This window comes from Neopsephotus bourkii, unplaced genomic scaffold (assembly GCF_033783945.1).
Source record: "Neopsephotus bourkii isolate Nb327-2 ecotype Australia unplaced genomic scaffold, CSIRO-AGI_Nbou_v1 NB_346, whole genome shotgun sequence".
Taxonomy (NCBI): Eukaryota; Metazoa; Chordata; class Aves; order Psittaciformes; family Psittacidae; genus Neopsephotus; species Neopsephotus bourkii.
Window position 1 is genome coordinate 848,134 of NW_026900852.1, and position 26,969 is coordinate 875,102.

Below are 26,969 nucleotides of genomic sequence, written 5' to 3' on the forward strand. Positions count from 1 at the left end.
GGCATTTTGCAGAGTGGTTTCACTGGGAGGTTTCACTCTCATCCCTATCCTACATCAGTGGAAGGAGAGGGGAGCACAGTCTGCTTGCTTTCTGCCCATCAGGGCTGGTTCTCCTCCAAGCACTGTACTGAGATTCCCTACCTCAATGACTGAACAACCAATAAGAAGTTGCCTTTCTCCTTGGGAACAGGGTAGAACACACGGTACTTCAGAAGCAGAGCAAACATTCCCAAAGGAGCGTGGATGGATTTTGCTTAGGCTCATCCTTTATCACCAGGAAAACAGAAGGCAGAGTTCGCACACATAGGGAGGTTCTCTATAGCTGTCTAACGGGATTGCAGCCAGCGCTGAAGTGACCACATGAGGTATGGAGCTCAGGACAGCCAGGGAGGTGCTTGCACACTCAGCTTTCTGGTACGGCTTCTGTTTAATACTGTAAAACTGCTGCCCAGCTCCCTCCTGCAACACCACCATCAGCAGATCCCTGCACTGGCGTAAACCAGACAGGGAATATGCACATGAACTGAAAGAAATGGCTCTAACACAGACCTGGTGCCACCACCTCCTGCATGGCATCACCTATGGATGCACAGGACAGACTCTGGAGCATGGCTGCCAGGTTTGCCATTGCAGCCAAGCAGCAGAGATATACAACACTGCTGTCTTGCACTGATAGGAAAGAGGGAAGAAGTCACAAGAACCCTTTAACCTGTGAAATCACTTCCTTTCCAGAGCACTAGCAAGTCCCGCTTGACTTGCTCTGTAATCCATAAACCTTTTCATTCATCTTGTAATGCAAATGCATTTTCCCAGCCAGGACCAGAACATATGGAATATTACTGGTTTGGGAAAGCATCTAAACAATAAATGGAGGGGAAGACAATGAGAGGAGGAAGGTAAGAAGCAACTGAAAAGGATATGAAGATCCTGAGAGCCAGGTTTGAGGCTAACATAACTTAAAATGGTTCAGCTATATAGCACTGCAAATAGAGTTCTGACCCAAAAATAATAATTATTTATATATATATATTGCTATATCATTCATTTCAACTAAGAGGTTCAAGGTCCTGTGGGAGGTGGCCCCAGGGAAGCACACCTCCCAGCTCACAGCAGATTAAGGCTTTTGCTTTCCTGCTTTGGAAGGAAAGGGTGCTGCAGCAAAGGGATCCCCGCCGGGCAGCTCCGTAGTCCTGGATGGCAGAGGGACAACAGAGACAGATCCTGCTATCGCCTGTCTGTTGGCCTGGGAAACCACTTTGTAAGCAGCGATGGGCTTCACGTCGAGCCCCGGCCCATCTTCCGGGCTGTAGTGACGGGAGTACTTGGACAGGGCTTGTGGACGGAAAGACTTGGTAGCCACGGAGCCCAGCACAGCCTCCTGCGGCAGCGCGGCTCCTCCTGGGCTCCTCTCGCCCGGAGTGCCTCCCTGCTCCGGCAGCACACAGCCTTTAGCAGGGATGTGCTCCTGTGGCTCTGGGGCTCTGATGGAAGAGGGATGAAGGCTTCCTGGCTGATGAAAGCCAGCAGAGGGATACTGAGCTCTCACCGAGGCTGTGGACCCACACACTGCAGAGTCCAGGCTTGGGATCCCAGGGTTAGCTCGGTGCTGGCCATCGCCTCCCTGACTCAGGAGGATGGGAGGTGAGAATGACTCTTTAGATGTACTATGGGAAGTCAGCTCTTCCACGCTTTTCTTTTTAGTGAAAGGGGCTCTCAGAAACACGTCTGCTTCTTCGGGATGCCTCAGGGCCATGTTCCCCTTGGAGATAAAAGGAGCTTTGGTAAAGACATCCACTTCATCAGGCACTTTCCTCACGCTTCGGAAAGGAGCCGTGGCAAAGACATCCGGCTCATTAAAAACCTCCCCGGTGTGTGACTGGAAGGCAGGGAACAGCGACTCCCCTGCTCTAGGCTGGGAGTGGGGGTCTTCTTTGGAGGCCTCCTGCTTTTCCCTGGGCACAGACTGCAGGAACCCTGGGCACAACTTGCAGGTTTCCTCCTCCTCTTCCGAATCCATCAGCAAAGGCCTGGACCCGCTGCAATCCAGAATGTCCCCTTCATGGTCTGTCCCCTCTCCTTCACTGCTGTAGAAGGAGCTGTTGCTTGAAGGACCATCTCTTGCCAAGTAGTCTGACTCCGAGTTGTGCTGCGTTTTCAACTCCCGCATCTCACACCGACCCTTGTACAAAGCAAGTCCATCACTGCCAGAAGGTCCTTTACAGAGCTCAAGAGCTACCGCTGGGAATAGGGCTGGATCCCTCTGCAGACCTAAAAAGGCAAGAGAAGAGCATTACTCAACAAGCTCCATCTCCTCAGTCCTACATAAGAAAGGTACTTGTTACACAAGAAACACCATGCTGTTCAGATTAAACCACCGTCACACATGGAAAATGGGAAGGAGAAGGAGGGCAAATGAAAGAACATACAAATGCCAGGGAAGGGATTGAAGACACACAAAGTGACACAGCTCAGCACCGCTCACAACCCAGGGACACTGCTTTCCGGGAAGAGATGGAAGATGTCTGACACACAGATGGGCAACCCCAGCACCCTCTCAGCCCCATTCCACAAGGTTTTTTTCTCTGCCACCCACGACAACAACCACCACAGGAGAGTTTTTCACTTTATAACGTGCTGCTGGAGTGGAGCTGCAGCAAACAGCCAAGTTCTGTCACCTCATTCTGCACTGGGGCTTGCTGACTGCCCTACAAGCAGATGTACTGCTTGGCATAGCTTCTGCTGCTGAGAGCCATCCCACGGGTACATGGAATTACACTCGGGTAGGTAAAATACACAGGGGTGGATCCCTGCAACCTGCTAAAATAACATACACAGCTCAAAGGATGAAGGGCAGCCTGTAGCTTTTAATAAGCGCTGCTAACTACAGCAGCATTCTTTAAATAACTGCTAGGCAAATGATCTTCAACACTCCATACAATGGCTTCCAATCGAGCATCTAACATACCCCTAACAACCTGGCTGGCTTCTGTGTCAGTGTAACAAGACGGGGTGGGGAGAGGCTTGCTGTTCTGGGCTCCTCCAGGTAGAAGAGCCCAAGATGGGGTTGGCTTTGCCTTACGACTCACACAGACAGAACACAAGGTTATCTTACCTTCAGAGAACTACTGGCAGGTGAGGAGTGTGTCATTGGGCTCGTGTTAGCAAGGGGACAGGAAAGAGGCATGTGAAAAAGAAGCAGTGTGGCTCGCAGGAAGAACGAGGAGGGTAATGACAGTATGTGATGGATAAGTGAGGTACTAACCAATACACCCTGCTATGGCAAGAGAGCATCACCCGGTGAATCATTCCCATTTACAGCTTCTCCATCACCTCCAGAGCAAGTCAACCCCTTCTCACAAGTAAAGAGACAGCAGTCAGTCATTAGGCATCAAAACCAGTATTTATTGGGAAACTCTTCACTGGGATACATTACACTGCTACGGAAAGACAGTGTAAAGATAGGAACATTCCAGAAGCGGCTCTACAAAAATACTATCGCTCTTTCCTGAAGCCAATGGTGCCAGCAGCACTTTTAAGCCCAGATGCTAACCTCAGCCCACAGGAACAGTACATGTGTGGCGGGGTTTCCTTCCAGGAGGCTGGTTATGCATTTACCAGGTGTTATCGGGAGGGCTGGAGTGCACAGGTTGAAGCAGAACAAAACCGGTCGCCGCATCACGCAACCGCCTCAGAATGCCCCGGTTCTCACGGAAACACCGCATGCGGGAACACAAGGGAAGGAACAAGGCATTCATCATGGGGAACCTTGATGCAGACCAGTGACCCTCGGTGCACAAAACCAGTACAAACCAGTCATTGGAGCTGAATTCTCCTGTTTAAAGAGCTCCTTGCGTTAGTAGGTGCCTACATTTGTGTAAGCGACGACACTTAGGGCAAGAGGAGGGTTGACACGGTATGAGCCTGTTTGCGTAGCGCAGAGCAGCACGTGTCTGACCTTGTGTAAGAGAAAGAACACTGGGTTTGGAAAAGTGACTTTTCCCAATGCTTTCCTTGCCCATCTGAGTGAGGAGGGAAGCGGTTTTCCTCCTCACTGAGGCCAGAACTGGTGGCTGAATTACTCTGGGAGGAGAAAGTGAAGTGGTGCTTCAGTGGGAGCTCCTCCTGGCCTCCAAGTGCTGAGCTGGTTTCAGAGCTGCCAGGCAACCCAGCAGGAAGGGAAATGGCCACAGGAACAGCAACATGCACTGGGAAGCATAAGGATCTACTGACAAGAGAGGAGGAGGACCAGCTATAATCCCTGTTCTATTTTCCTGATGCTGAAGGAGGAAGACCTGGCTTCCAGCATCTGACGTCAGGCACCTTTTCCTTCCCATGCTCTTAGGTTCTCATCTACTTTGGTAGAAAGCAAAGGGACAGTCCCAGAAGGAGCTGCAGCAGCATTACTACATGGAAGACATCCCCATGCCAGCATTTTCCTTTGGCTAACAGCTGGGAGCATGCCTAGGCAATGGCTTAGACATCTCCTCTTACTTGTTAGATAAAGGTCTGAGCTACGCTTACGACACCAAAATATGCAATCTCATTACAAAACTCCCAAAACCCTTTGTGTAAAGGTCAGGTTAGAGCTAATGAGACACAATCAGCGCACTCCCACAGGCAGACACAGCTACAGGCTTTGCAAAGGAGGCTTCAGAGGACAGGGAACTGGAACCAGCCAGTGCTGAGGGATGCTTCCGAGGTCTGAGCTCAGAGAGCCTGGGATGGTTCCACACGAGAAGGGTATGTTTGTTCTGCACAGCACAGAAAGGGTCACTCCAGAGGCCGGTAAAGGACAAGCCCTGTGAGACAGTGCCTGTTTGTGCACAGCCCTGCCCCTCCCCTGCCTGCCTGCGCTCCCATTGACACCATGCAAGAGGCCTGAAAAGAGCCAGGCAGATGGTTTGCCTGACCAGACACACAAAGGGATGCCTCTTGTGCAGAGGCAGCACTTCCTAACATCTGCCCAGGCCAAGATGGACACAGGCAACGGGCAGCTGCCTCTTTTGTGTCGTCCCCTCCTCCTCCTCTGGGCTCCAAGGTCTGTGCGTGCCTTCATGGGGAAGCATCCCTTAGGTTCTGAATGAACCCAGGTTCTAACACACACGCACTTCTGACACTCCTTTACAGCATCAAATCTTCATTGAGCTTCAGCTTATAGCTCAGGTTCTGCCCTACCCCTGTGCCCATCAGTTTGGATTCCAGGCTCAGAGATAAGTACTAAAGAAACCCCCCTCCAGCTCCCTTTCTGCAGGGAGAACCTGAGCATGAAAACCACATCACCTGGTAACGCCCCATCAGATAGCATTTACAAGACCATTTACCCCTGAGTTACAGCACTGACACATGGAGATCCCCCATCTTCTAAGGAAAACCATGCCCTGAAGAGGCCAAGTACTAGAATAACTGACAGGAAAGCTGTAAAACGTTTACTCTTCCTAGGATGGGGCTGCAGGAGGCAGAGCAGCCACCAGGATGCTCATTGCTGGAGCAGAGCCCAGAACAAGAAAGGGGAGATGGAGGCATTCCTAGAGTCTAAAGCTGCTCTTCCACCTGATTTCAGCCAGCCAAAGTCAGGGAGGTCTCAACAGGCAGGAACAGGGAGCTAAAACTCAGCACCATCACCAGCACGCAGGATCACTGCTTTGGCGTTTGAAAAGGGTCAAAGGACTCCTCCTGCCTTTGGTCCTGAAACGCTGGAGTTCCTCCTTGCATTCCCATTCCTGGGAGCAACAAACCTCAAGACAGAGCAGCCCTGTACAGTGCTCTGAGAATACCAAAGCTCAGCATCACCATGACTGCATCAGTCGGGGAGCAGAATGAAGCGTCTGTACTGTGCACAAGCCACGTGTTCCATCCACAAGAACACAAGGTGAGTTTCTAGGGGTTAAGCCTCGAGAAACGGCTGGAGCATGAGTCTCACATTGGTACCATCCTTCCAACAACCCACCCCTCCACCCGAGGCACAATGAGATCCCATGCTGTGCAGAGAGCCTGTGCTTCGGTGCATTGGCACGGCTGTCCCGGAGCACAGCTTCTGCCAGGGCAAGAAATGAACACAGAGAAAACCCCTTCCCACCCCATCCCCTGCTTCCTGCTGGGTGCTGCAGTTCTGATGGGCAGTGCCCATCACCTCAGCAAGGAGAAGTCACAGGAACTGGTCTCACCCAAAAACCTCATTCATCTGAGCACTCCATCCCAGCACATTCACACTGACCATTCCCAACGCTGCTCCCTGTGAGCTCCTGAACTAGGAAACATAATGGCTAAAAAGGGAATACCATGCTCCATGCACACACATACACTGCAGCACACCACATGCTCTATGACCTGCAGTCAGAGGCCCACATGCTCCTCATTGGTGTTTGCTTGGACACCCCAAAAACTCGCTGAACTCTGGCCTGAATCGCATCTAAACCTCCACTGTAATAAGTGTTTCTTTCTTTTCCAATCCATTTTGAAGGCAGGCGGTTTGGAAAGGGTCTGGAGGCAGTATCCTGCAAGCTTTCAGGCTGAAGGATGCCATCCTCATTCATTTGCCATCATTCATTCACAAGAAGACCCCTCTAAAAAGAACTTTGCATAGATTCACTCCAGCTGCCGTTCACTTGTGTAAGTGGCCTGTGAGAGGCTGAAGTTCCAGCTACTCCATGTAGTACAGTGCTTGCAGCTGTAGTACCTACAACTCCTACCAGGAGGATCCATCTGAACAGGTAATGCCAAGAACCCCACCACAAGCTCCAGCCCATGAGGGCAGGAAGGAGACTCTGCTGTGTTCCTTACCACCACCAACCCTGCGACCCTCACAAGGGGACACAAACATCTCCCATAGCTTCCAAGAAGGCTCCAACCATGTCTATGAGCCTTATTCTGGCACCACTTTGGGACTGCACCCAATGGCTCCCAGGCAGACAAGTTCACTTTGTCCCTTCACAGCAGCAGCTTCCACATCCAGCAGCACACCAGCACCTACAGGACAACCACAGGGTTTGGAGAGCTTAAAACAAATCCCAAATCTCCACTCATTCCATCTCTCATTTTCCATTCATTCCACAAGTCCTTTCAGATGAGGGAGGTCAAGGTAACAGACACCTCTCAAAGGCAAACTTCCACTGTACCATTTCCCACCCAGCTCCAGGAACAGCTACTGGAAAGAGCAATAAAATAACCATTCACATCTGCTTATTTAATAGCATTATTCACAACCCAGTGCATTTAGAGTTCGTTCCAGAACAACTCCCTTGAACAAGTGCCATTAGATTTAAAACCTTAAACATTCTTTAAAAGTACTTTAATTCACAGAAATCTTTGTTTCTAATATACAGTAGATGGTTACTTTGTAAAATCCATTCTCTTTTCATATAATCTCAGTATCTGACTATACAATAACTTTCTATCTATAACATCTTCATGGGTTCCAGTCCAGCTCACCTGTGCTTTAGGAATATAAACCCAAAAAAATAATGAGGTTTCTATCCACAATTGGACTAAGGTCATTTCCAACAGTTCTCATGTAAAGCTTCTCTTGGGAAGTGCAGTATACACAGGGAATGATACAACACACTTCAGCAATACTTTTATTAGTAAGGTTGGAAAAGAAGAGGAATGGAGAGCGGACACCATCCATGGTGGTTCTATGTACAGGATTTGTTCAACTAAGTGTCAGGGTGGGGAAGAGCAGAGAGGCTGGAGATAGGAAAGGAGGAGTCACGAGCTTGGATTTCTTTCCTTCTTAGCAAGAGGTCAGTACATACAGGTTTCAGTCGTTCCTACTTTCGCACATGGGAAACTGCACTTAGTACTAATACAGCTACGTACACATACACAAGGTTAGCAGGAAGCTAGGAAGTATTCCACTACAGAGGAAGAGTCCTTCCGTTCAGAAAGAGCTTTCAAATACAAGATAGGAATTCCAGCCTTCAGGACCAGAAGCCAGTGAAACCCAGGTTAGTGTATCCAGCTGATGGACCAACTAAGCGTGGGAAAGGAAAAGAAAAGGTAAAACCCCATCGAGTTGTAGCCGCACTGAACTTCAACCCATCCGAACCAAGTGCATGCTTGTTCCACACAGACTGAGGAGTGAAGTCCACAGTAATCTTTGTCTACTGAAACAAATGTGTTCCATACTCAACTGGTTTGCACTATATGCAGGTACAAAGATAACGGGGAACCCAGAACAGATACCAGATGCTGGACTAAAACCAGGATTAAAAATAGACAAACGACCAGAGGACGATTTGATTCATACACAATTTACAGGCGGTTGAGGGGGGGGGGATCTGCTTCTTCTTCCAGTCTAACACAGGAAAGAAGTCACAGAGAATACATCTGCTGCTGCCACAATGCCCTTTTCATCCAAATGAAGGTCAACAAAACACAACTCACAGCCATACTCACATGGATTCGGTTCACAAACCTTCCGAGAGCTCCCTTGGGGTCATTGCTGCAGCTTTAACCATCAGGTTTGGGTGCATTTTCCCCTCCCCAAGGAAGCACAGTTCATTCACAAGCAGGGTTGTTAAAGAGCTGGGGGCAGTCGGGAAAGCTCTCTTCAATGCACCATCACCAGAGGTACTTCAGAGGCAGGAACTGTACCTCCTCCGTTGGTAACTGAGAAACCTCAGCTCTCCTAACCTGTGTTGTGCAGGAGAGGGACATCCCCCCCTGCCTTCCCCTGCCCATTCAGCAGAAAACAGGAACAAACCAAGACCCAAACCCAAAGGTTTAAACACAATTGTCCGTGCCCTACTCTAAGGAGAAAGGAGTCTGTGGATCGCACATCAGCTCCAGTTCTCTAAGTCATGTAGTGAGGCTTTCCATGGTGCTATGTGGACATCTCAGCAGGGTGGCTAAGGATGGTGCTCCCTTTACACACAGGCTATAGAGACACGTGCAGAAGGAACCGTAACAGGCTTTGACCAGCTTTAGAGAGGATGGGGCTACCTGGAGACCTGACTCTTTCCCAGGGCCCTGGGGGGACAGAGGGGAAGGTGGGTGAGTGGCTCCTGGTGGCAGATTTGGTTTCCTTTGAATGGAGGAGAAAACAAAAGCAACCAAAGCAGCAAAACCAAAAGGCCAAAAGAACCACGCGCGAAGGGAACTCTTCTGGAACTGAAAACGGAGGATTAGGTACGTTACAGAAACTGCGTCTGCTACTGTGTCACTGCTACAGGTCTATGAGCTGATCCACCAGCAGCAAAGACCTGGCTATGTTGGGAAGACTGGACTCAGAGCTTCCACTGTTGTTTCTAGAATGCCCACCTGAAAGTGTGAGAGATAGGAATTCAGTAGTGAACAGGACACGCACACACGACAGTTTCAGATGTTCAAGAGCAAGCAAGCAAAAGTCAAAGCAAACCAGCAAATTTGCTCAAGCTCTTCTCATTGCTTGTATCACATTATCAACAGCATTCCCCTGCTGGCTCTTCCACCCGCTTCCCACCACCCAATCCTAACTGGATTGCATGGCAAAACATCACAGCAGCAATCGTTTCCTCTTCCCAAGGCTTACATCTAAGCTGCAGAATTCTGTCCTTACTAAAGGATCTATCAAGTGAATACAACTGCAGAGCCTATAGAAAGGACTATTAAGGGTTTTATATCTATAGAAAGGACTATTAAAGGTTTTAAATCTATAGAAAGGACTATTAAAGGTTTTAAATCTTGGCATTCAGTTCCTGCTTGAAGAGCATCTTTAAGTTGGTGACCACTGCAGGAGAGTGGAGCTATCACTTGGCTTTCTCTAACTGGTACTTTGATACTGAAGGGGAGATGCTCCTCTTTATTCAAGGTATATATATCTGTATATGCCTTGTACATATACCAAGGTATATATGGCCCAGCTTTGGTAGAAATCTCTGTCTTTCAGCAGGAGCAGGGTTTCTACCTGATGAGTGTCAGTCTTTGCAAGCTAGCAGTGGAAGCAGAGCAGGGGTATAGCACATTCCTGCTGCAAACAAAAAGGGGCCTTAGGGAAGTCAATGACCTTTTACAATTCAACTTAAAAACCCAACCAAACCAAAGACAGAATCAAAACAGGATCAAAAGGGAGCCCTGGAGTTTGGATGTAAACCTGCATTAGCACAATCCAAACCTTGCAGCTGCAGAGACCTATCTGACTGATGGGACAGCAAGAGGCTGCCTGCTTCTGTCCCTGCAAGAGCCACGAGGTGCAGCACTGTTACCTGTTGTGAGGGAACAGCGCTGCTTATATTAAGCCTAAGTAAGGCTGCAACTGGTTGCAAATATCACATGAGTGTGATCCAGGTCACGGGAATGCTGTGAAATGAGAAACTTCCCAGCCTGTAGCCTAAGGACCCTGCTTAGAAGCTCTTCAAAGGAAGGGGGTGGCATCTACCAAACCTCTTGCACCCAGCTCCGACAAATGCCTTTGAAAGGCATCAGCATTCACTATTAGCAGGAGTCCGAGTGTTATAAAGGGATATCATCACCTCCCTTCCTTATGCCTCATCCCAACTTAGATTAGAAGTCAAAGGGCCTCCTTCTCATGGAGTACGGAGAGGTTTCAAGGCCAGTGTAAATCAGAGGAAGACTAAGCTCACTAAACACTGCAGTGCTCGTCCCTTACAGCTTATGATTTGAACTAGTCCATACGTGCTGCAGCACCACTGCCCCACAACTGATTTACAGTCATTGCTTTCCTTTTCCCTACCTTTTTCACCCCCACGGCCTGGCTTACCTTGTGAATTTTTGGATATCAACACTGGAATTGGGTCAAACTCATCTTCTGTCACCTTTTCAGAGCCCTCAGGAGCATCAAAGCCTGATATCAGGTTAGTATCTTCTGCAGCGTAAAGGAGAAACAGAGGTAAAGAAGCAAAGACAGCAGAGAAGGCTGGTTAGAATGGCTAAAAAGTGTTAGAGCATCTTTTATGTTTTCAGAGGCAGGGTTTAGAAGCAGGAGTTTCATTGAAAAGGTGAATGAAGCAGGTAAGCCTTTGCGAAACAAGGTAGAGTAAGAGAGACAATACACCAGTGGAAGACAGGCAAACCAAAAGCAAGCCAAGTCATGAGAACCACAATAAAACACGGCTAATCTGAAGGCTTAGCCATTGCCGTAGTTCAAAGCTGTGGCAAAAGCCCAGGGCTTAAGCTCCTTAGGACTGAAGGTGTTCTCCATCATCACCCAGTGCCTGGCAGGTATTAGGACAGCTTGAAAGCAGTCTGGCTACCAGCCCTCATAGAATACGTTGAATAGGTAGGGTTGGAAGGGACCTTAAGGTCATCCAGTTCCAACCCCCATGCACAAGGAGAAGGAAAGGGCTGGAGGGGGAAAAGAACCAAAGAAGAGAACCCCCACAGAAGGAACTCCAGTCATCTGCATGAGACAAAAGGCCTGAACTTTCAGCTGGGGTGCTAAAGCAAGCAGTGCAACGTGCAGTCAGACTTCAAGACATCACTAGAGAGGGTTTAAAGGCCCCAGGAGCAGCCCTGACAATTCCATTGATCCCAAACCACGTCAGCTGCAGTGAGACACTTGGTGGGAGGCACTTTCAAGCAGCTCCACAGTAGCTGAGACATTTATCTGCCTTATCAGGCAATTACACACCTTTAGAGGCTCTCGCTGTGCATCACTGCTTATTACACCTTAGACACCTAAAATACCTGCCAAAATCTGGTCCTCAGTCACTACATGAAAGCCAAGCTGATGGTTTCTAAGGAACAGGCAGATTGCTGTTTGACTCCCATCAGGAATAAAAACTCTTTACCTAAAGCTGACAAATCTGGTAACAGGTTTTAGGTGAGATGAAGGAAGAAACCACCTGTGGTAATAGCCTGTCCTCTGAAGGATGAGACCCAGAGAAACACCCCACACATCTGAGAGGAGCCTGGCCTGTGAGGTGTCGAAAGCACAAAGATGCTTCATCAACACAAAGCCTCATCTTGCCATCACTCTGGCTCTTCTCAACCCACCTGGGAGCCTTTGCAAGCCTCCTAACTTCCATTTCCCTCCCTTTACCCACACAACAGCTCACAGCCCTGCAGGTTGCTGCACAAGAAGCTACTGAAGGGGCACTGCTCAACTGTGGACTGTAAGGAAAGAGAAGGCTGATGAGTGGCCCTGCTTGGGTAAAACTCCTCCAAAAGCCTTTGAGCTCTCCGCAGGGACTGAACCTCACCAGAAGGAGGATTCTCCCTTCTCCCATACCTACAGCCTGCACTGCACTTGAGAGATGCAAAGAGAGGAGCCTAGTGAAGGACACAGCACACTGTGGCTGCTCTTTCACATCCTCCCAAGTCCCACAGGCTGGCTATGCCCATGGACAGCAGCATCTGCCCCAGAGCTATCCTCCAAGCCAGGACTGCACACAGAAGCAAACAGAAATGGACTGAGAGGGTTGTACAGTGAATGATGATGCCCAGAGCTGGGCTGGAAAACAAGCCAGAAATGAGATTTGGGAAGGTTTGAAAGTCTCAGTTTTCCTCAGGAAATGCGAGTCCTCCTCATCCCAGAGGGAACAGCAGAGCAGCCCAGAGGGTCTGTTCATTCCTTGTCTCATTAAGTCCCACCAATGGTGTTTGGGCTTTGCTGTGCTCCACACATGGAGGAATAACTGCTCCACGTACATTCCAAGCCATTCACTCAAAGTGTATTACAGCAAGGAGCAATTAGAACAAGTGCTTGTTTAAACCCCAAAGCTCTATGAAGAAGGCACGAGCTCATTTTGAAGTGCCATCAAGTGTAAGAACGGATTCCACACTGGTTTTCCAGCGAGTCCTCCGAGCACAGATCATTCTCTGTTGCTATAGAGATACTCACCAAGTGAGCTAAGCAAAACCCAGCATCAAGGGGCACTCAGCAGTCTGGGCTGTGGGCCTCTGTTGAAGGCAGTAAATAGCACAGAAGTCCTGGTCTTCCTCCCACCCGGGTGGATGTGTAGCACCCCATACAGTCACTACGAGCCTGGCTTTATGGCAGTCACCCACTAACATCTGGCATTGTCCCCACTGCTCCCAACTGCTTTAGCCCATAATAAGCAGGTGCTATCTGGAGTTAGGACCCAGCTTCCCAGGGCCCTCTACTCTTGCTTGTTAGTGGAAAGAGCAGAGAGCTCCGGTCACTGCACAGTGTTCCCACAGTGCCCCTCGAGCTCAAACACTGCAAGAGCTGATGTGCAGCTCTTGGGATAGGCCACACAGGGATTGCTTGGAAAGGACCTTAAGATCATCAAGTTCCAACCCCCCTGCCATGGGCAGGGACACCTCACACTAAACCATCTCACCCAAGGCTTCATCCAACCTGGCCTTGAACACTGCCAGGGATGGAGCATTCCCAACCTCCCTGGGCAACCCATTCCAGTGCCTCAGCACCCTAACAGGAAAAAATTTCCTCCTTATATCCAATCTAAACTTCCCCTGTTTCAGTTTTAACCCATTACCCCTTGTCCTGTCACTACAGTCCCTAATGAAGAGTCCCTCCCCAGCATCCCTATAGGCCCCCTTCAGATACTGGAAGCTGCTCTGAGTTCTCCACGCAGCCTTCTCTTCTCCAGGCTGAAGAGCCCCAACTTTCTCAGCCTGTCTTCATACAGGAGCTGCTCCAGCCCCTGAGCATCCTCGTGGCCTCCTCCGGACTTGTTCCAGCAGTTCCATGTCCTTTTTATGTTGAGGACACCAGAACTGTACACAGTACTCCAGCTGAGGTCTCATGAGAGCAGAGCAGAGGGGCAGGATCACCTCCTTAGACCTGCTGGTCATGCTCCTTCTGATGCAGCCCAGGATACGGTTGGTTTCTGGGCTGCAAGCGCACACTGAAGCCTGCTCATGTTCGTTTCCTCATTGCCCAGCACCCCCAAGTCCTTCTCTGCAGGGCTGCTCTGAATCTCTTCTCCAGCTCTGCTTTCTTGGGTTATTACAAAGCTGTTCTGCTTCTCAGTTGGGTATTGCACTTACAGGCTTGCTCTCACCACTGCTGTGAGGCTGAAGTTTGACTCAAGAGCCTTCTGCTAACCCCTCAAAAGGAGAACAGCTTTGAGATCTGGAAGAGCTCAGTCCCATGCCTCACATGCTAACAAACCCCTTTCATTTCACAAACCCCTGCCACTGGTATAGACGGGTATCAGGCTCCCTTCCAGAATGAATAACGCAGCCCAAAATCAGGTCTTAAACACCATGTACAAAGAGCAAAACCAGAGTGCGTCCACTTATGAACCTGAAGAAGGGCTGCATGCAAAAGCCTGCCCTTTAAACCTATTGTATCCCTTCTGCTGCATCCTTCCTTCACGGGAACCTTTACAGTCAATCTGAATGCTTTCATTTGTCCTTTTCCCTTAGTACTTCAATGTGCATTCCAAGCTTAACCAGCTTGGGAAGGAAACAAAGCAATGGCTTGGGGAAAAACCACCACCACGGATGAGAGCATCTGACTGTGTGAACTGGGAGCAGCTACAGAGCACATCCCAGGACCGGGAGGTGTGAACAAAGGGACAGTTTTACCTTTGTGAGGTTGAGCTGCAAAAGCTACCGGAGCAAACTCATCCACGAGGTCAGCAGCAGGGTTAGAAAGCAGAGAACAGTCAAGCAGAGAGTCTTCCCCAGTGAGAGAGTCTGAATCCACGTTAGCATCCACAAGGTAGCATTAAACAGGACACAAACACTGTTAAGCTCACATTCCCACATCCCATTTCCCAGTACCATTTGTTGTGATGGAAACACTCCCTGCTGCTCTGCACTGAGGGCAGGGGGAGTCCCAACACCTTTAGCAACATTCTCTGGGTCTCACTGCCCTCTAAAGCTCAGGACACAACCATGAGACCCCACACGAGTGACAGGTTAACGTAGGGGCAGCAAAGATGAGTTGGGGAAGGGAAGAGGGACGAAGGGCAGAAAACTGAATGTGCTGCCTACTTCATAGGAGATCTCTCAGAAGACCTCAAGTCCACCTGCAGCCAAAGTGTGCACATCCCAGACTGGTTTGGGTTGGAAGGGAGCTTAAAGCTCTTCCAGCTCCAACCCCTGCCACGGGCAGGGACCCCTTCCACAGGAGCAGCTTGCTCCAAGCCCCTGTGTCCAACCTGGCCTTGAGCACTGCCAGGGATGGGGCAGCCACAGCTTCTCTGGGCACCCTGTGCCAGCGCCTCAGCACCCTCACAGGGAAGAGCTTCTGCCTTATCTCCAACCTGAACTCCCCCTGTTTCAGTCTGAACCCATCACCCCTTGTCCTATCCCTACAGACCCTGATGAAGAGCCCCTCTCCAGCATCCTTGTAGCCCCCTTCAGACACTGGAAGCTGCTCTGAGGTCTCCACGCAGCTTCTCTTCTCCAGCCCCAATGCTCTCAGCCTGGCTCCATATGGGAGCTGCTCCAGCCCCTTTATCATCTTCATGCCTTTCTCTGGACTTGCTCCATGGCCTTCCCAGGAACAAAGGGATAGGAACAGTTTCCTACAGCATCTCAATCTAACAGCAAAGCCAGTGACTGCTCCAGATTTCTAAAGCACTTCATTGGAGCAACACTCCAGCACCTACAGCTCTGTAGTGGTGGCCTGAAGGAGCCCAGAACTGCTGTACAGGGAGATAAGCAACCTTGACCTCCAAGGAACCACACAGCATCTGCTTACAAGACACAGAAGCAAGCCCAGTTTCCACCGGTGCAGCAGGAGAAGGGGTGCTTATGTGATTCCCACAGCCCACAGGGGTACGACACAACCCTGTGCCCCCAACCAACACCCTCCTGCCCCACCAACCTGTTCTGTTGGAGGCCACCGACTCGCTCTGCGAGACGAGGCGCTGGGGCAGCGGAGCCTCCAGGCCTGGAATGAGACTCTCCACGGCTACGTCGGCTTTTCCTTTCCACACGTGCGGGGCAGCAGAGCAGAGGAGAAGCCAGAGGTCAGTTTGCAAGAGGCAGCACGAGGAGGGATTAAGGCAGCAGCTGTCTGAATGCCTTAGTGACCCTTGAACACATGGCAGCTATGCTGGCAGCAACATGAGGCTGAAGTTAGACCGATGCTAATGTCATCCTGAAGGAGGACTCGGACACATCGGTGTCTGAAGGCCTGAGGCTGGGTAAATAACTAGATCTTTATCCAGCACAAGGGAAACGTCGACCTTTAAGGTGTCCCCCTGCATTAGAAGTAACAGATCACTCAAATTCCCACTGTAGAACCCTTAATGTATTCCCAGTTAAGCCAAGATGTGGCACCTTTCTGTCCCATTTTGAACGGAGCACCCTACAGAGAGGTGGTGAAGACTTGGAACTCCGTATCTCAGGGAGAACACAAGTCCCCAGCATCATTTAATACTGGTGTCCATTCTGTGCATCCAAACTGAGATATTTATAGAGGCTGGATAGAAAGATTTGTTTTGATGGACACCATAAAGGGAAGGGGTAACTGCCACAGTCATACCTCTCTGGGTCTCCTCCTCGAGGACCAACATCAAGGTGATGACCAATGAACAAGGATGCCCTCAAATGCTAGGACCAGAAACAGTCTGATTGCTCAGCCTAGGGGAGATTCCTGACTATTCCTGCTTGCATAGCAGTGTGTGTGACTTGCAGGGTCATTCTCTAAGGGTATTCAGACAACTGCCAAAGACTGCAGAAGAGAGAAGAAGACAGACCAGGACCCATTTCCCACCTTCCTATTCAGAGCTACAGAGGTTGCAACCAGCTAACCAGGGGACATGGCTGGGAGTCAAACCCACAACAGGAGCTGACTGCAACTGACTGCAGCTTGCAATTGTCAGCCTTTAGTACATCAGGCAGGTAGATAACAACATGATTCTGAAACACACATGAAACCTGCTGGGTCTGGGCACACTGATTCTCAGCATATGCCCCAGGCCAAAGGCGATGCTCCCTCGTCACCCTGCTGAGGGTTGATGGAGACATGGACCACAGTCCCACACTGAACCTTTAGCAGAAACAGAGTTCTTCTACCTCCTTCAGTCAGCTTTTAACTTTCTTCTACCATGAGCAGGCAAACACTGCAGGCACAACCATGGCTGCTGTGCCACATCAGTAAGCTTAGAGTTTAAATGTAAACATGAAGTCTTTGCTGCTCTCACAGATAACAGGCACATTTGTCTTTGCATCATGGAATGGTTTGGGTTGGAAGGGACCTTAAAGCTCACCCAGCTCCAACCCCTGCCACGGGCAGGGACCCCTTCCACTGGAGCAGCTTGCTCCAAGCCCCTGTGTCCAACCTGGCCTTGAGCACTGCCAGGGATGGGGCAGCCACAGCTTCTCTGGGCACCCTGTGCCAGCGCCTCAGCACCCTCACATCAACCATAGCTTCCCATCCCATTGAGTTTCCCCAACAGCAGCAGCTGTTTTGGGAGCCCAGTGGGGTCAACATGCAGAGGCAGCATGCAGGACAAGACATGCTGTGTAAGATAGAGGGGAGGGGGCACCCTGGGCTTCTCTTTACCATTCACAGCATCTGAGGTGCTACCGAAGGGGTCAGCGAGAGGCAGGATATCAGGGAGCAGAAGCGCAGTCTCAGGAGATTTGAGTCCCTCAATCAGTTTTTCTGGGTTAAAGCAGGAAAAGGAGGAAAGCAGCAGAGAAAGAAAAGCAAAGAGAAGAGACAACGTTAATCAGGAGCTCAGTTCAGGGCCTCCAAGTCCAGTGTGGCAGCCTCCAAACAGCATCCGCACAGTGCTGTGGGCAAATACACTATCACTGAGAGATAGCAGAAGGCAGCTCCTCACTCATCATGGTCTTCTAAGACAACTGAGGATATCCTCATCCACTGTGCACTGCTCTCCCTAAGGAGCCTATTCACTTGCTCAAGAATGGAATACTCACAGCTTAAGCAAAGGCAGGAATCACGGAGACACTGAAGTGCCAGACACTGGAACCTGCCCTTGTTAAAGAGCTCTTTAGGTACCAATTCATTATGTCAATTATCAGGTTTCAAATCAGACCCATCTTTATCAACAGCATAACTCCTGTGGTTCCCATTATCCCTCACACAAAGAAATGCAGATAGCAGGGCAAAAAGCTCATCTCAGTTATTAATGTGGGGGATGAGCGATTTCACCATCAAACTAAGCAGGTTTCCAAGACCCAGATGAATGATTCAGCTTTCCCAAGGGATTCTTCACAAAGGAAGGAGATAAAGAGCGTTCTGAGGCCTTGCTAGAAGGAATCACCTTCAGCAGAACTCCTCTGATAAACTGTGCATGGACACAATCACACTCAACTCATGGAAACGATGCATTTGCAATCCAGTGTTAGGAGCTGTGGCCCTGGCCCTCCTTTACAAAGCTTTTTACATCCATGGTTTGTGTTGTGAGTTCAAAGGCTGGTGGTGTTATTTATTATCCATGTGCTCTTAACAACTCAGGCTCTGGAATCCTGCTGTATAAAAGACAATGCTGAGAAAGCCAAAGAAAAGCTTAAGCTGCACTGTTCCATACATGGCAATATCATCCATCTTTTTTATTGCCCTATATAAGTAATAACACAGCCTTGTGGCTTTGGAGCTACTTAGTCAAAGCAGGACAACTTCTACTCCCCATGGAGTACTTCACAAGCCACTAAAGCAACCAGGAGGGGAAGGAAACCGAACAAGCAAGCCAAGAGGCAGCTGTTGAACCATTAAAGGCCTGAGGAAGGTCAACTGAAAGGAAAAACCTGATGTACTTGAATGTACTTGCACCCTTGGATGTACTTGCGACCTCCCCACCCCAATGAGGAATACACGGTATTAAAGGTTGCATTTGCCAAAGACAATGCATCCCGTTGGATGAACAAGGAGGCCAGGAGCAGGGGCTTGGCAACAAAAAGCGGTCTTAATGCTATTAAAAGGGGTCTAAGAGGATGGAATTGCTTATAGGGTGTTGGGAAAGCACAACACAACCCAGGAGAGAGGCCTGGTGACAACAAGGAACATGCTCATTTCCTTTGCTCATAAGTGAATCAGTAGGTATCAGTTAATCCAGAGAGCCAGGCACAGGACACAACGGTGGGAGAACCTATGGACTGCCTCAGAGTTGAGCAGTTTCAGGCTGGGTTTGGCTCCTACTTTGAGCTGAAGTTTGTCAGCAATGAAGCGACACATGGTGAGTGCATTCCCATTTCAGGTCCTTTCAGAGCAGCCTGCAGTCAGAGCTCACGTACAGGAATCACCCCTTTTACAATCCCATTGCCAAGTGTCTTGCTCCTCCAAGTCCCCCTCCTTCCACCTTACCTTTCCAAACAGCTTCCTCCTTTCCCATTACTGCACAGTCTCCATTTAACACAGTGGATCTGCCTCTTGGTCAGGTACTGGACAGTTGACTATTGAGCTTAGCCACAGTATGAACATGCAGAAACTGAGACCAAACAGGGTGTTCCTTCTCCCTGTGTGTTAGCTTTAAACCCTGGCCCCTGGGCTCAACTGGTTTTATGCAACGCTTTAGGCTGCCAGTGGTTCTTTGTGTTAGCTTGCCTCACGAGACCCCCTTGCTTGTTTCCTCCATTGCAGCTGCTGTTACTGGCAGTCACCTCAACACCCAGTGCATGATTCAAGGAACTTTATCCCTTTGGAGTGAGGCTGGCAAGTCCAACAAGAACGAGGTGTCAGGATGGATGGGAAAGGAGATATCAAAAGCAGCAGAAAAATCACAGGCCTCACGTCTGTTTTGAGGCTTAGCAATTCATTCCCCTGCTTTGCTTTGTGCTGCATCTTGGATTAACCTGAGGATGAAGAGATAAAGGAACAGCAGTTGCTTTAAGTAGTGGGGAAACTCACGTTCAACTAAGAGCAAAGGAGAAGCTAATGAAGGCCCTGTGAAATCCATGGCCCCACGTTAGTTAGCAGGAACACCTCTACAAGAGTGAGGTTTGGTCTTTTTGGCGTGATAGAGTTATTAAACACACACATGTGTCTTCTGAAGCCACATCAGACACTCAGGTCTAAGAACCCAACGTGCCTCTGCAGTGGCAAATAAACCCAGCTCTTGAGCCCCTGCTTCACCACCGCTCCAGTGACCAAAGCAGTGACTTGAGGAGGGCATCTTCTGCATGCTGGGCAGGAATATCAGCTGCAGTTCAGCTCCATGGAGCCCTGGGAAGAAAAGCCTTCTCCCTCATGATACTGAGCTGCAGTCTGGGTTCTGTCACCAAGGGAAGTCTCCAGCAGAAGTTTAACTTGTCATTTCCAAGGGAAAAGCTGCTTCACCTGCAAGTGAAGGCATGGTTGAGATGGTGAGCAGGCAGCCAATGCTAACTAACCAAAAGAGTAAGGAACACAGCAGTGCAAGGCGAGGGAAAACTGGGATAAGTAGTCTCATTTCTGGTATCTGTACTAACCCTGCAGTTCCAAGTCACGTGCAGGTGAAGTGATCATCAGCTGCAGAGCAGACTCCACCAACAAACTGAGGAGTTTATACTATCAGAGTCCTCCTGCCTCAAACCCAATGGACACATCCTGATTATTCCTATGGAGACAAATGCCAAGCCCAAGGACAAACCAGGGCAAGAAAACGTAACCCAATACAAAGGTATTTCTATTACAGAGCTCCTGAAGGGCTTTACACAAACTCCAGGTGCTTTAACCGATACCTGTGCTCTCACATGAGGCTGCCTCTTGGAGGCATCCTCTCCCCCACGCTTTGGGGGTCATAGGGGAAGAAAGCTTGGTTCTGCTTCAGGACTGTGCTGACCATTGGGTTTTCTACTTTGCCCATTCTCAGGCCTGACAGGATAGCAGCAGGCTTTCCATGGCTTTGCACCAGTGAGTAAGGACAGGGGCTGAATAAGCAAGAGTCAATAGCAAGCCTTAAGGTGTCTGAGCTTACAAGTGTGTAGGGGGGGTTAAAAAGTGCCCCATCAGCCCTTCCCACAGCTAAAGCCCAGGTACATACTGCAGCCTTTGGACAAGTGTTTCACGTTCTTGTGACGTTCCAGTTCCTCCCAGTAAGAAATGAGTGATTATTGCCTCGCAGAGGCAAAACCCACTGCAGAGAAAGCAAAGCGAGAGCCTACAGCTAACAGCTCTCACAGGCATCCCCAAAAGAGAGATGCTGGTAGCTTCAGAGACTGCAAAACCAAATCACAAGCAAGAGCCTTTCCTCTGAGTGGCACAGCATAAGGAGGAGGTAATGCCATTTCCCATCAGCAGAATTAACTGTGATTTACACCACGGGACCAGCAAGCAGGTTCAAACCCCATGCGTAGGTTGGGAAGCAGAGCTCTGGACAATCCAGGGAGGAAATCCTGACCTTTTCCTTCAGATCCCTTGTTTTCCAACACATGCACAGTGCGAGTTTGGGATTTTAGTCAGTTTGCACAGACTTTGCCTCTGCAAAGCCTCAGCTGGCATGCTGCATTTCTACTTGGCAATAGTGATTTGTCAAGCAGCAAAGTATCTGCAGGAAGCATTTGAAGAAGGACAAGAGTTATGAAAACCTATAAACCAAGAGACAAGGGTGGCAAATGGGGTTTTAGTCAGAGCAGGACATCAGAACGAAGAAAGCCTCCTGAAACACTCAAAAAGGGAACAGAGGGCAAAGCTCTGCCCTCAGCTGTAACACAGCCAACAGCCAAGATGCAACACCTCAAAGCCAGAGGAGATGCCACCAGCCAGGCACAGCACACAGCAAGAACGTTACTCACTCGTGTACTGGGGAGGAAGAGCAAAAAGAAAGACAGCTCAATAGAGCACACAGCAGAGGTCTTTTCTTCGGATGTCAACTGAGGAAGAAAGACAAGGGTGTGAAACTCCTGCCAAGTCAAGTGTGCTGCGAGTGGGAGGGCAAGTCACCAAGGTTAGTCAGATTCTGCCCATTGATTAGCCAAGGAGCAAAGAGTAAAGGAGGCCCTGCATGTTATGCAGCAGCAGAGCATTTGGACTCATCACGGGATGGCACTGGACTTTCATTTTCCTAATGGAGTTCTTGTGACATGGGGTTGTTTCTTATACAGCAGAAAGAGGAAGAGAAGGATAACAAACAGGAGTTGGCGTGCTTTAAATACCCATCACTTTGCAGCACCACAGAGAGTAACAGGACAGCATTTAACAGTGGCTCCCTAAGAGACAAGACTCAGTCTTAGGTTGTCTCTCCAGATCTCAGTATCCCTTTGGATCAAACTGAAACCCTAAACAGAAACGATACTATGTGCACTTCTTTAGCTGGGATTCCTGTAGCCCACTGGCTTTGCTCCTGCAACTCATCCATATTGCACTCTCAGTTAGTAACATGGCAACAAGTTCAAGCTCCTAGATGAGTAGCTCCCCTTTCGCCTCTTCCCACCTCACGATGTAAACTCAAATCCTTACACATCCACAAGTGCTTGTGTACATCTGCAATTACTTCATCTCAATGTGTCATAGAATCCCAGACTGGTTTGGGCTGAAGGGAGCTTAAATTGTCCCTTTTCAGCCATGGCAGGGCATTGGAGCTGGATGATTGTGGTTTGAATCTGCACTGCAAGATACCTACTCCCTTAGCCCTCTGATGAGCATCCTCTCAGACTAACACCAAAACGCATCAGACCGTGAACATCTGAAGCAAATAAAAAGGCAAGAATCATCCTTAAGCGTTATTCAAAAGCTTTGGAGGACTCCAACATGACAATAACTCTATAATAAGCAACACTGCTTGCTTTCCCATCAGAAATGAGAACCAGCGTGGGTCCAGATGGCAGAGGAGTGCTTTCTTGGCCTGTGTTTCCTTCCCCAGCTCTAGCTGTGTGTTTACTGAGCTGTGCCAGCCATGGAACGCCTCTTGTCTCCCTTTCTGTTATGGTCAAGACAATGTCACAGAGGGCTCTTGGTGGTGCTGTTCCTCAGACAAACAACTCCACTAAAGACACGTTTGTCCCCCAGCTGCAGTTAAGCTGCTGAATAACTGCAGGGAGTAAATGGTCGTGTCAATGCACAAAGAAGGATCCATTCTCCTTTGAGGAGGGCTATCAAAGATGGGCTCATTGTGCAAAGATGGCACTGCAGTCGGTTCTGATGCAGGGAGGCCCCAGTACAACCACAGGGACTCAGCCTGTGCAATCCACAGCACGAGGGAGTTTGTCCTCCAGCCAGAGCCATGGGGGAGCGGAGCTGCCGTTTCTCAGCTCTCACACCTCAGTGCTGCTGCTCCACAGCTTCTCTGTGCTTGCTCTGCTGCCAAGGACCCACTCCCTCCACCTCATCTCTGCCTCTTCTGCAGAGAGGAGAGAATGAGCTGGGTTAGGGTTAAGGGTAGGATTAGGGAAGAACACGTATCTGGAATGAGAGTGAGGAGGAGACACGTCCCTCCCATCCCAACCAACCCTCAAGTCACTGGAAAGGAGTGGGTTTGGCAGTATCGCAAAGGGCATCTCACTTACCTTGGTTATCTCAACACGTTTCTAGACTAAGAGGATCTAAACCCTTTCTTGACACTAATGATGACTGCAGCATTCCAATTTCAATGGTTAACAGGGGACACGGGCTAAAAGCACAAGTATTCACACACTGGGGCAAACCTCCCATTAAATCCCCCTGCAAAGCAGGCTTAAAACCCCAGATCTGAGACTATTCACAGAGTGAAACCTCAACGACAAAGGGAAAGAGCAGTCTTGAAGCTTCATAACTCAGTTTAGTTCCAGGTTTACTAAATACCTTGTGCAGGGTTTAGCAGTTAAATCCTCTCTTTAACCGTAAAGCAGGGTTTAGGGTTAAATTGTCCTGAATTCATAGCAATAGACATGAAGTAGCCACACGTAGCAGGAAAATCACCATTCCCCATTCTGATTTATCAGCAGTGGAGCCTGCAATAAGCTTCTTAAGAAGAACTTGGCTCCGTTTCCTGCACATGCACAAGGAAAAATGTCTGCAGCAGGAATATTTCATTCCCCCTTATTTTAACAGATGTTTTGCCATATTTTTACATCCCTCTTGCCAGCTCCTCTTCCTAGTTACAATTCCATTAAGACTTGCAGCCATTATGTGCAGGAGAAGGAGGAATATATTGAAAACCATTCTACTTCCACTTGATTACTGGCCAGAGCTGGTGTTTCTGCCTTATATGAGTGCTGTTACCTCTTCTCCAGAAGCAGTCTATGAGAAACCTGGTACCCACAACAAATGGAAACCCATCTCCTCTAGGGCACTGAGCATCTCCAGTGCTGTGACCCACATAAACACTCTGACAGAGCCAGCACTCCAGTTTGCCTTTAATAACTACGCAGACCCCAACCTGTGATCTCGCTAAAAGCAAGCAGCCCTACCTAGAATCATGGAATGGTTTGGGTTGGAAGGGAGCTTAAAGCTCCTCCAGCTCCATCCCCTGCCACGGGCAGGGACCCCTTCCACTGGAGCAGCTTGCTCCAAGCCCCTGTGTCCAACCTGGCCTTGAGCACTGCCAGGGATGGGGCAGCCACAGCTTCTCTGGGCACCCTGTGCCAGCGCCTCAGCACCCTCACAGGGAAGAGCTTCTGCCTAAGAGCTCAGCTCAGTCTCCCCTCGGGCAGGTTCAAGCCATTCCCCTTGGCCTGTCCCTACAGGCCCTTGTCCCAAGCCCCTCTCCAGGTTTCCTGCAGCCCCTTTAGGCACTGGAGCTGCTCTGAGGTCTCCCCTTCAGGAGCCTTCTCTTCTCCAGGCTGCCCCAGCCCAGCTCTCTCAGCCTGGCTCCAGAGCAGAGCTGCTCCAGCCCTCACAGCATCTCCGTGGCCCCCTCTTAAGAGCCACATCTGTTGGCTGTAGCTCCACAGCTCCTCCATTCCGCAGGGGGGCTGCCTGCGGATGCACCCTATGGGGGTTTGCTGTGTTTCAGGCATCATTTGCTGGTTTCTCCTTAATCTGTTACAGGAAGGCTCATGTGTCCTTCCGAGCATCCCGAGGAAAGGTGGGAAAGCCCAAGGAGGTCCCTGGCCACCATTCAGGCAATGCCACCTGCACCCTCAGGTGCCAGCAAAGGGAACAAGTTCCTAGCATCAAGCAGATAAGGAAGCTGAGCCCTCAGCAGCCCCTCAGCAGCCGCAGGTTTAGAGCTGACAACACAGGCTCTGTATGACAAACAGGGAAAATGCCTTCCTTATGCCTGCGCTGAAAGCCCTCCCGAACAACACTCCTCTTGTGAGCACGGGGTGAAGGCTCACAGTTGCTCCTCAAAGGGCTCCGCGTGCTCCCAGTCTATAAACCAGACGTGCAATGGTTTCAAAGCAATGAGATCCACTGTCAGGGCTTGAAAAGAAATGAAAGTATTCCCAACAGAGAGCAAGTATCCAAGGCAGGAGCTCTTCCCTGTGAGGGTGCTGAGGCGCTGGCACAGGGTGCCCAGAGAAGCTGTGGCTGCCCCATCCCTGGCAGTGCTCAAGGCCAGGTTGGACACAGGGGCTTGGAGCAAGCTGCTCCAGTGGAAGGGGTCCCTGCCTGTGGCAGGGGTTGGAGCTGGGTGAGCTTTAAGCTCCCTTCACCCAAACCAGGCTGGGATTCTGGGATTAGAACTTGCAAAGAAATTGAGCTGCTTCTGCACACAATGAAGGCTTCCTGGAACCGTGCAACCAGAGATGCTGCTGTACCAAGAGACTGAAGACAATCCCAGCTCTACTAAAAGGATGCCTTTCACATGCAAGTCAGCACATCCCTCTCCTCCGAAGACCTCTCTGCTTGCTGTGGGGATGCTTCTGCACAGGTAATGTAGACCCAGAGAAACAAAGATGACTCTGTTCTGTGTGACAGACACACAGATTGAAACCTCATATCCATTCTGTTGAACTCACAAGCACAGATAGCTCTCTCCCAAGCTAAGGAGATATCTGTATCTCTGGTCCTTGAAAACACTTAGGAGCATCTGGCCTCAAGTTTTATATATGTAAACCAGAGATGTCTGTGCAGGAAGCCAACAAAGCCACATCTACACACACCACAAAACCTGCAGAGTGGATATTGGTACCCAAGGGCAGTGTTGAAAGAAGCCAGCGCAGAGGAACTGCCCCTGCTATAGAGAACTCCAGAGCTCCTGCAGCCAAGGGTCCAACTGCTGCTTCATATGGTGGTGCTGTACCAAATGCAATGGGCAATAAGGAAAGCAACGACCTCCGCGTGCATCTGTCTGCATTGAGCACACTGGCAGAGCTGACAGGTTTCATGTCAGGACAACCAATGCTTCCAATGGCATCTGGGGGGAAGAAGAGGATGCAGGCACCTTTCTGCCTTCTGTAGGCTTATTTCACACTGGAGATGAGCTGGTCAAGTGCTCTAAGCTCTGTTTCTTCTCTCAACCTGCAGCATTTATGAGTAAAACCCTTTGGGAAGCAAACCACGTTTCTTGTGCTCTTTGAGCACCCACCAGAAGGATGCAAGCTCCAGAGTTATGGAAAGAAACAGATACTTCTTTTTTTAACCCCGAATTGCTTAACTCCTCATGGAGAGATGCCACCTTTGCAAGCACAGCTTGAAAGCTGGTGTCCTCCATCAGCGAGCCACAGCTTGAGCAAAGGATGAAGGCAAGAGCCGTAACCAGCACTTGTCCTCCAGGGCTAGCGGCCAACAAGGGACCCGAGACAGACACTGACAGGAGAAACTCCAAGGAAAAAACCAACATTCCCATATTCCAAACCCCACTGAGTCGCAAACAAGCTCCAAGGCACTTACATAATCTTGTGCTAAAAAGTGTTGGCAGAGATGCGCGCATAGGGAAGGCTCTGAAGCAGCACCGCAAAGCAAATGGAAATAGCTACCAACTGCACCAGAGGCTTTTGCCAAATGAGGAAATGTTCCATGTTAAACTCGTGCATCTGCAAGAGACCCTGGAAGCCAAAGAAACCCTTGACTCTAATGGCAAAGAAAGAGGAGCCATAATAAAAACTGCCCTTTCAAACCTGGAGCCTGATCTGAGCACAGATCAGAACAGGCAAATACCCAGGCATTATTTTTGCCTTTGAATACTGAGCCTTTCAAGACACCAACACTGCTGGCATTAGAAACAAGGGGATAACCCCACAATCTGCCATGAAAACCAAGGGCTCTGCGCTGCTCCCACTGATGCAAGCCTTACACACCACTACAGCTTGGCGATGCCCAGCACTCCTGGCTGAGG

The 26,969-nt window shown here is 49.6% G+C and overlaps 1 protein-coding gene across 6 annotated transcripts in view; it reads right to left on the minus strand.

The window, feature by feature from the left end:
* Window positions 1-992: 992 nt before the first annotated feature.
* AAK1 (AP2 associated kinase 1) overlaps window positions 993-26,969 on the minus strand; it is a 75,263-nt gene continuing 49,286 nt past the window's right edge. For 2 of the 6 annotated variants that reach the window (XM_061348207.1, XM_061348206.1), the window contains 5 exons: window positions 17,390-17,491; window positions 15,704-15,805; window positions 14,455-14,565; window positions 10,697-10,801; window positions 9,079-9,258 (listed from right to left, as the gene is read on the minus strand). In XM_061348207.1, coding sequence (XP_061204191.1) covers window positions 9,164-9,258; window positions 10,697-10,801; window positions 14,455-14,565; window positions 15,704-15,805; window positions 17,390-17,491 — 515 coding nt within the window. In that variant the 3' untranslated portion in view covers window positions 9,079-9,163. Of the gene's footprint in view, window positions 2,269-9,078; window positions 9,259-10,696; window positions 10,802-14,454; window positions 14,566-15,703; window positions 15,806-17,389; window positions 17,492-21,564; window positions 21,643-26,969 lie in introns of those variants that run through there. The other 4 variants (XM_061348205.1, XM_061348203.1, XM_061348208.1 and 1 more) reach the window with 3 other exon arrangements.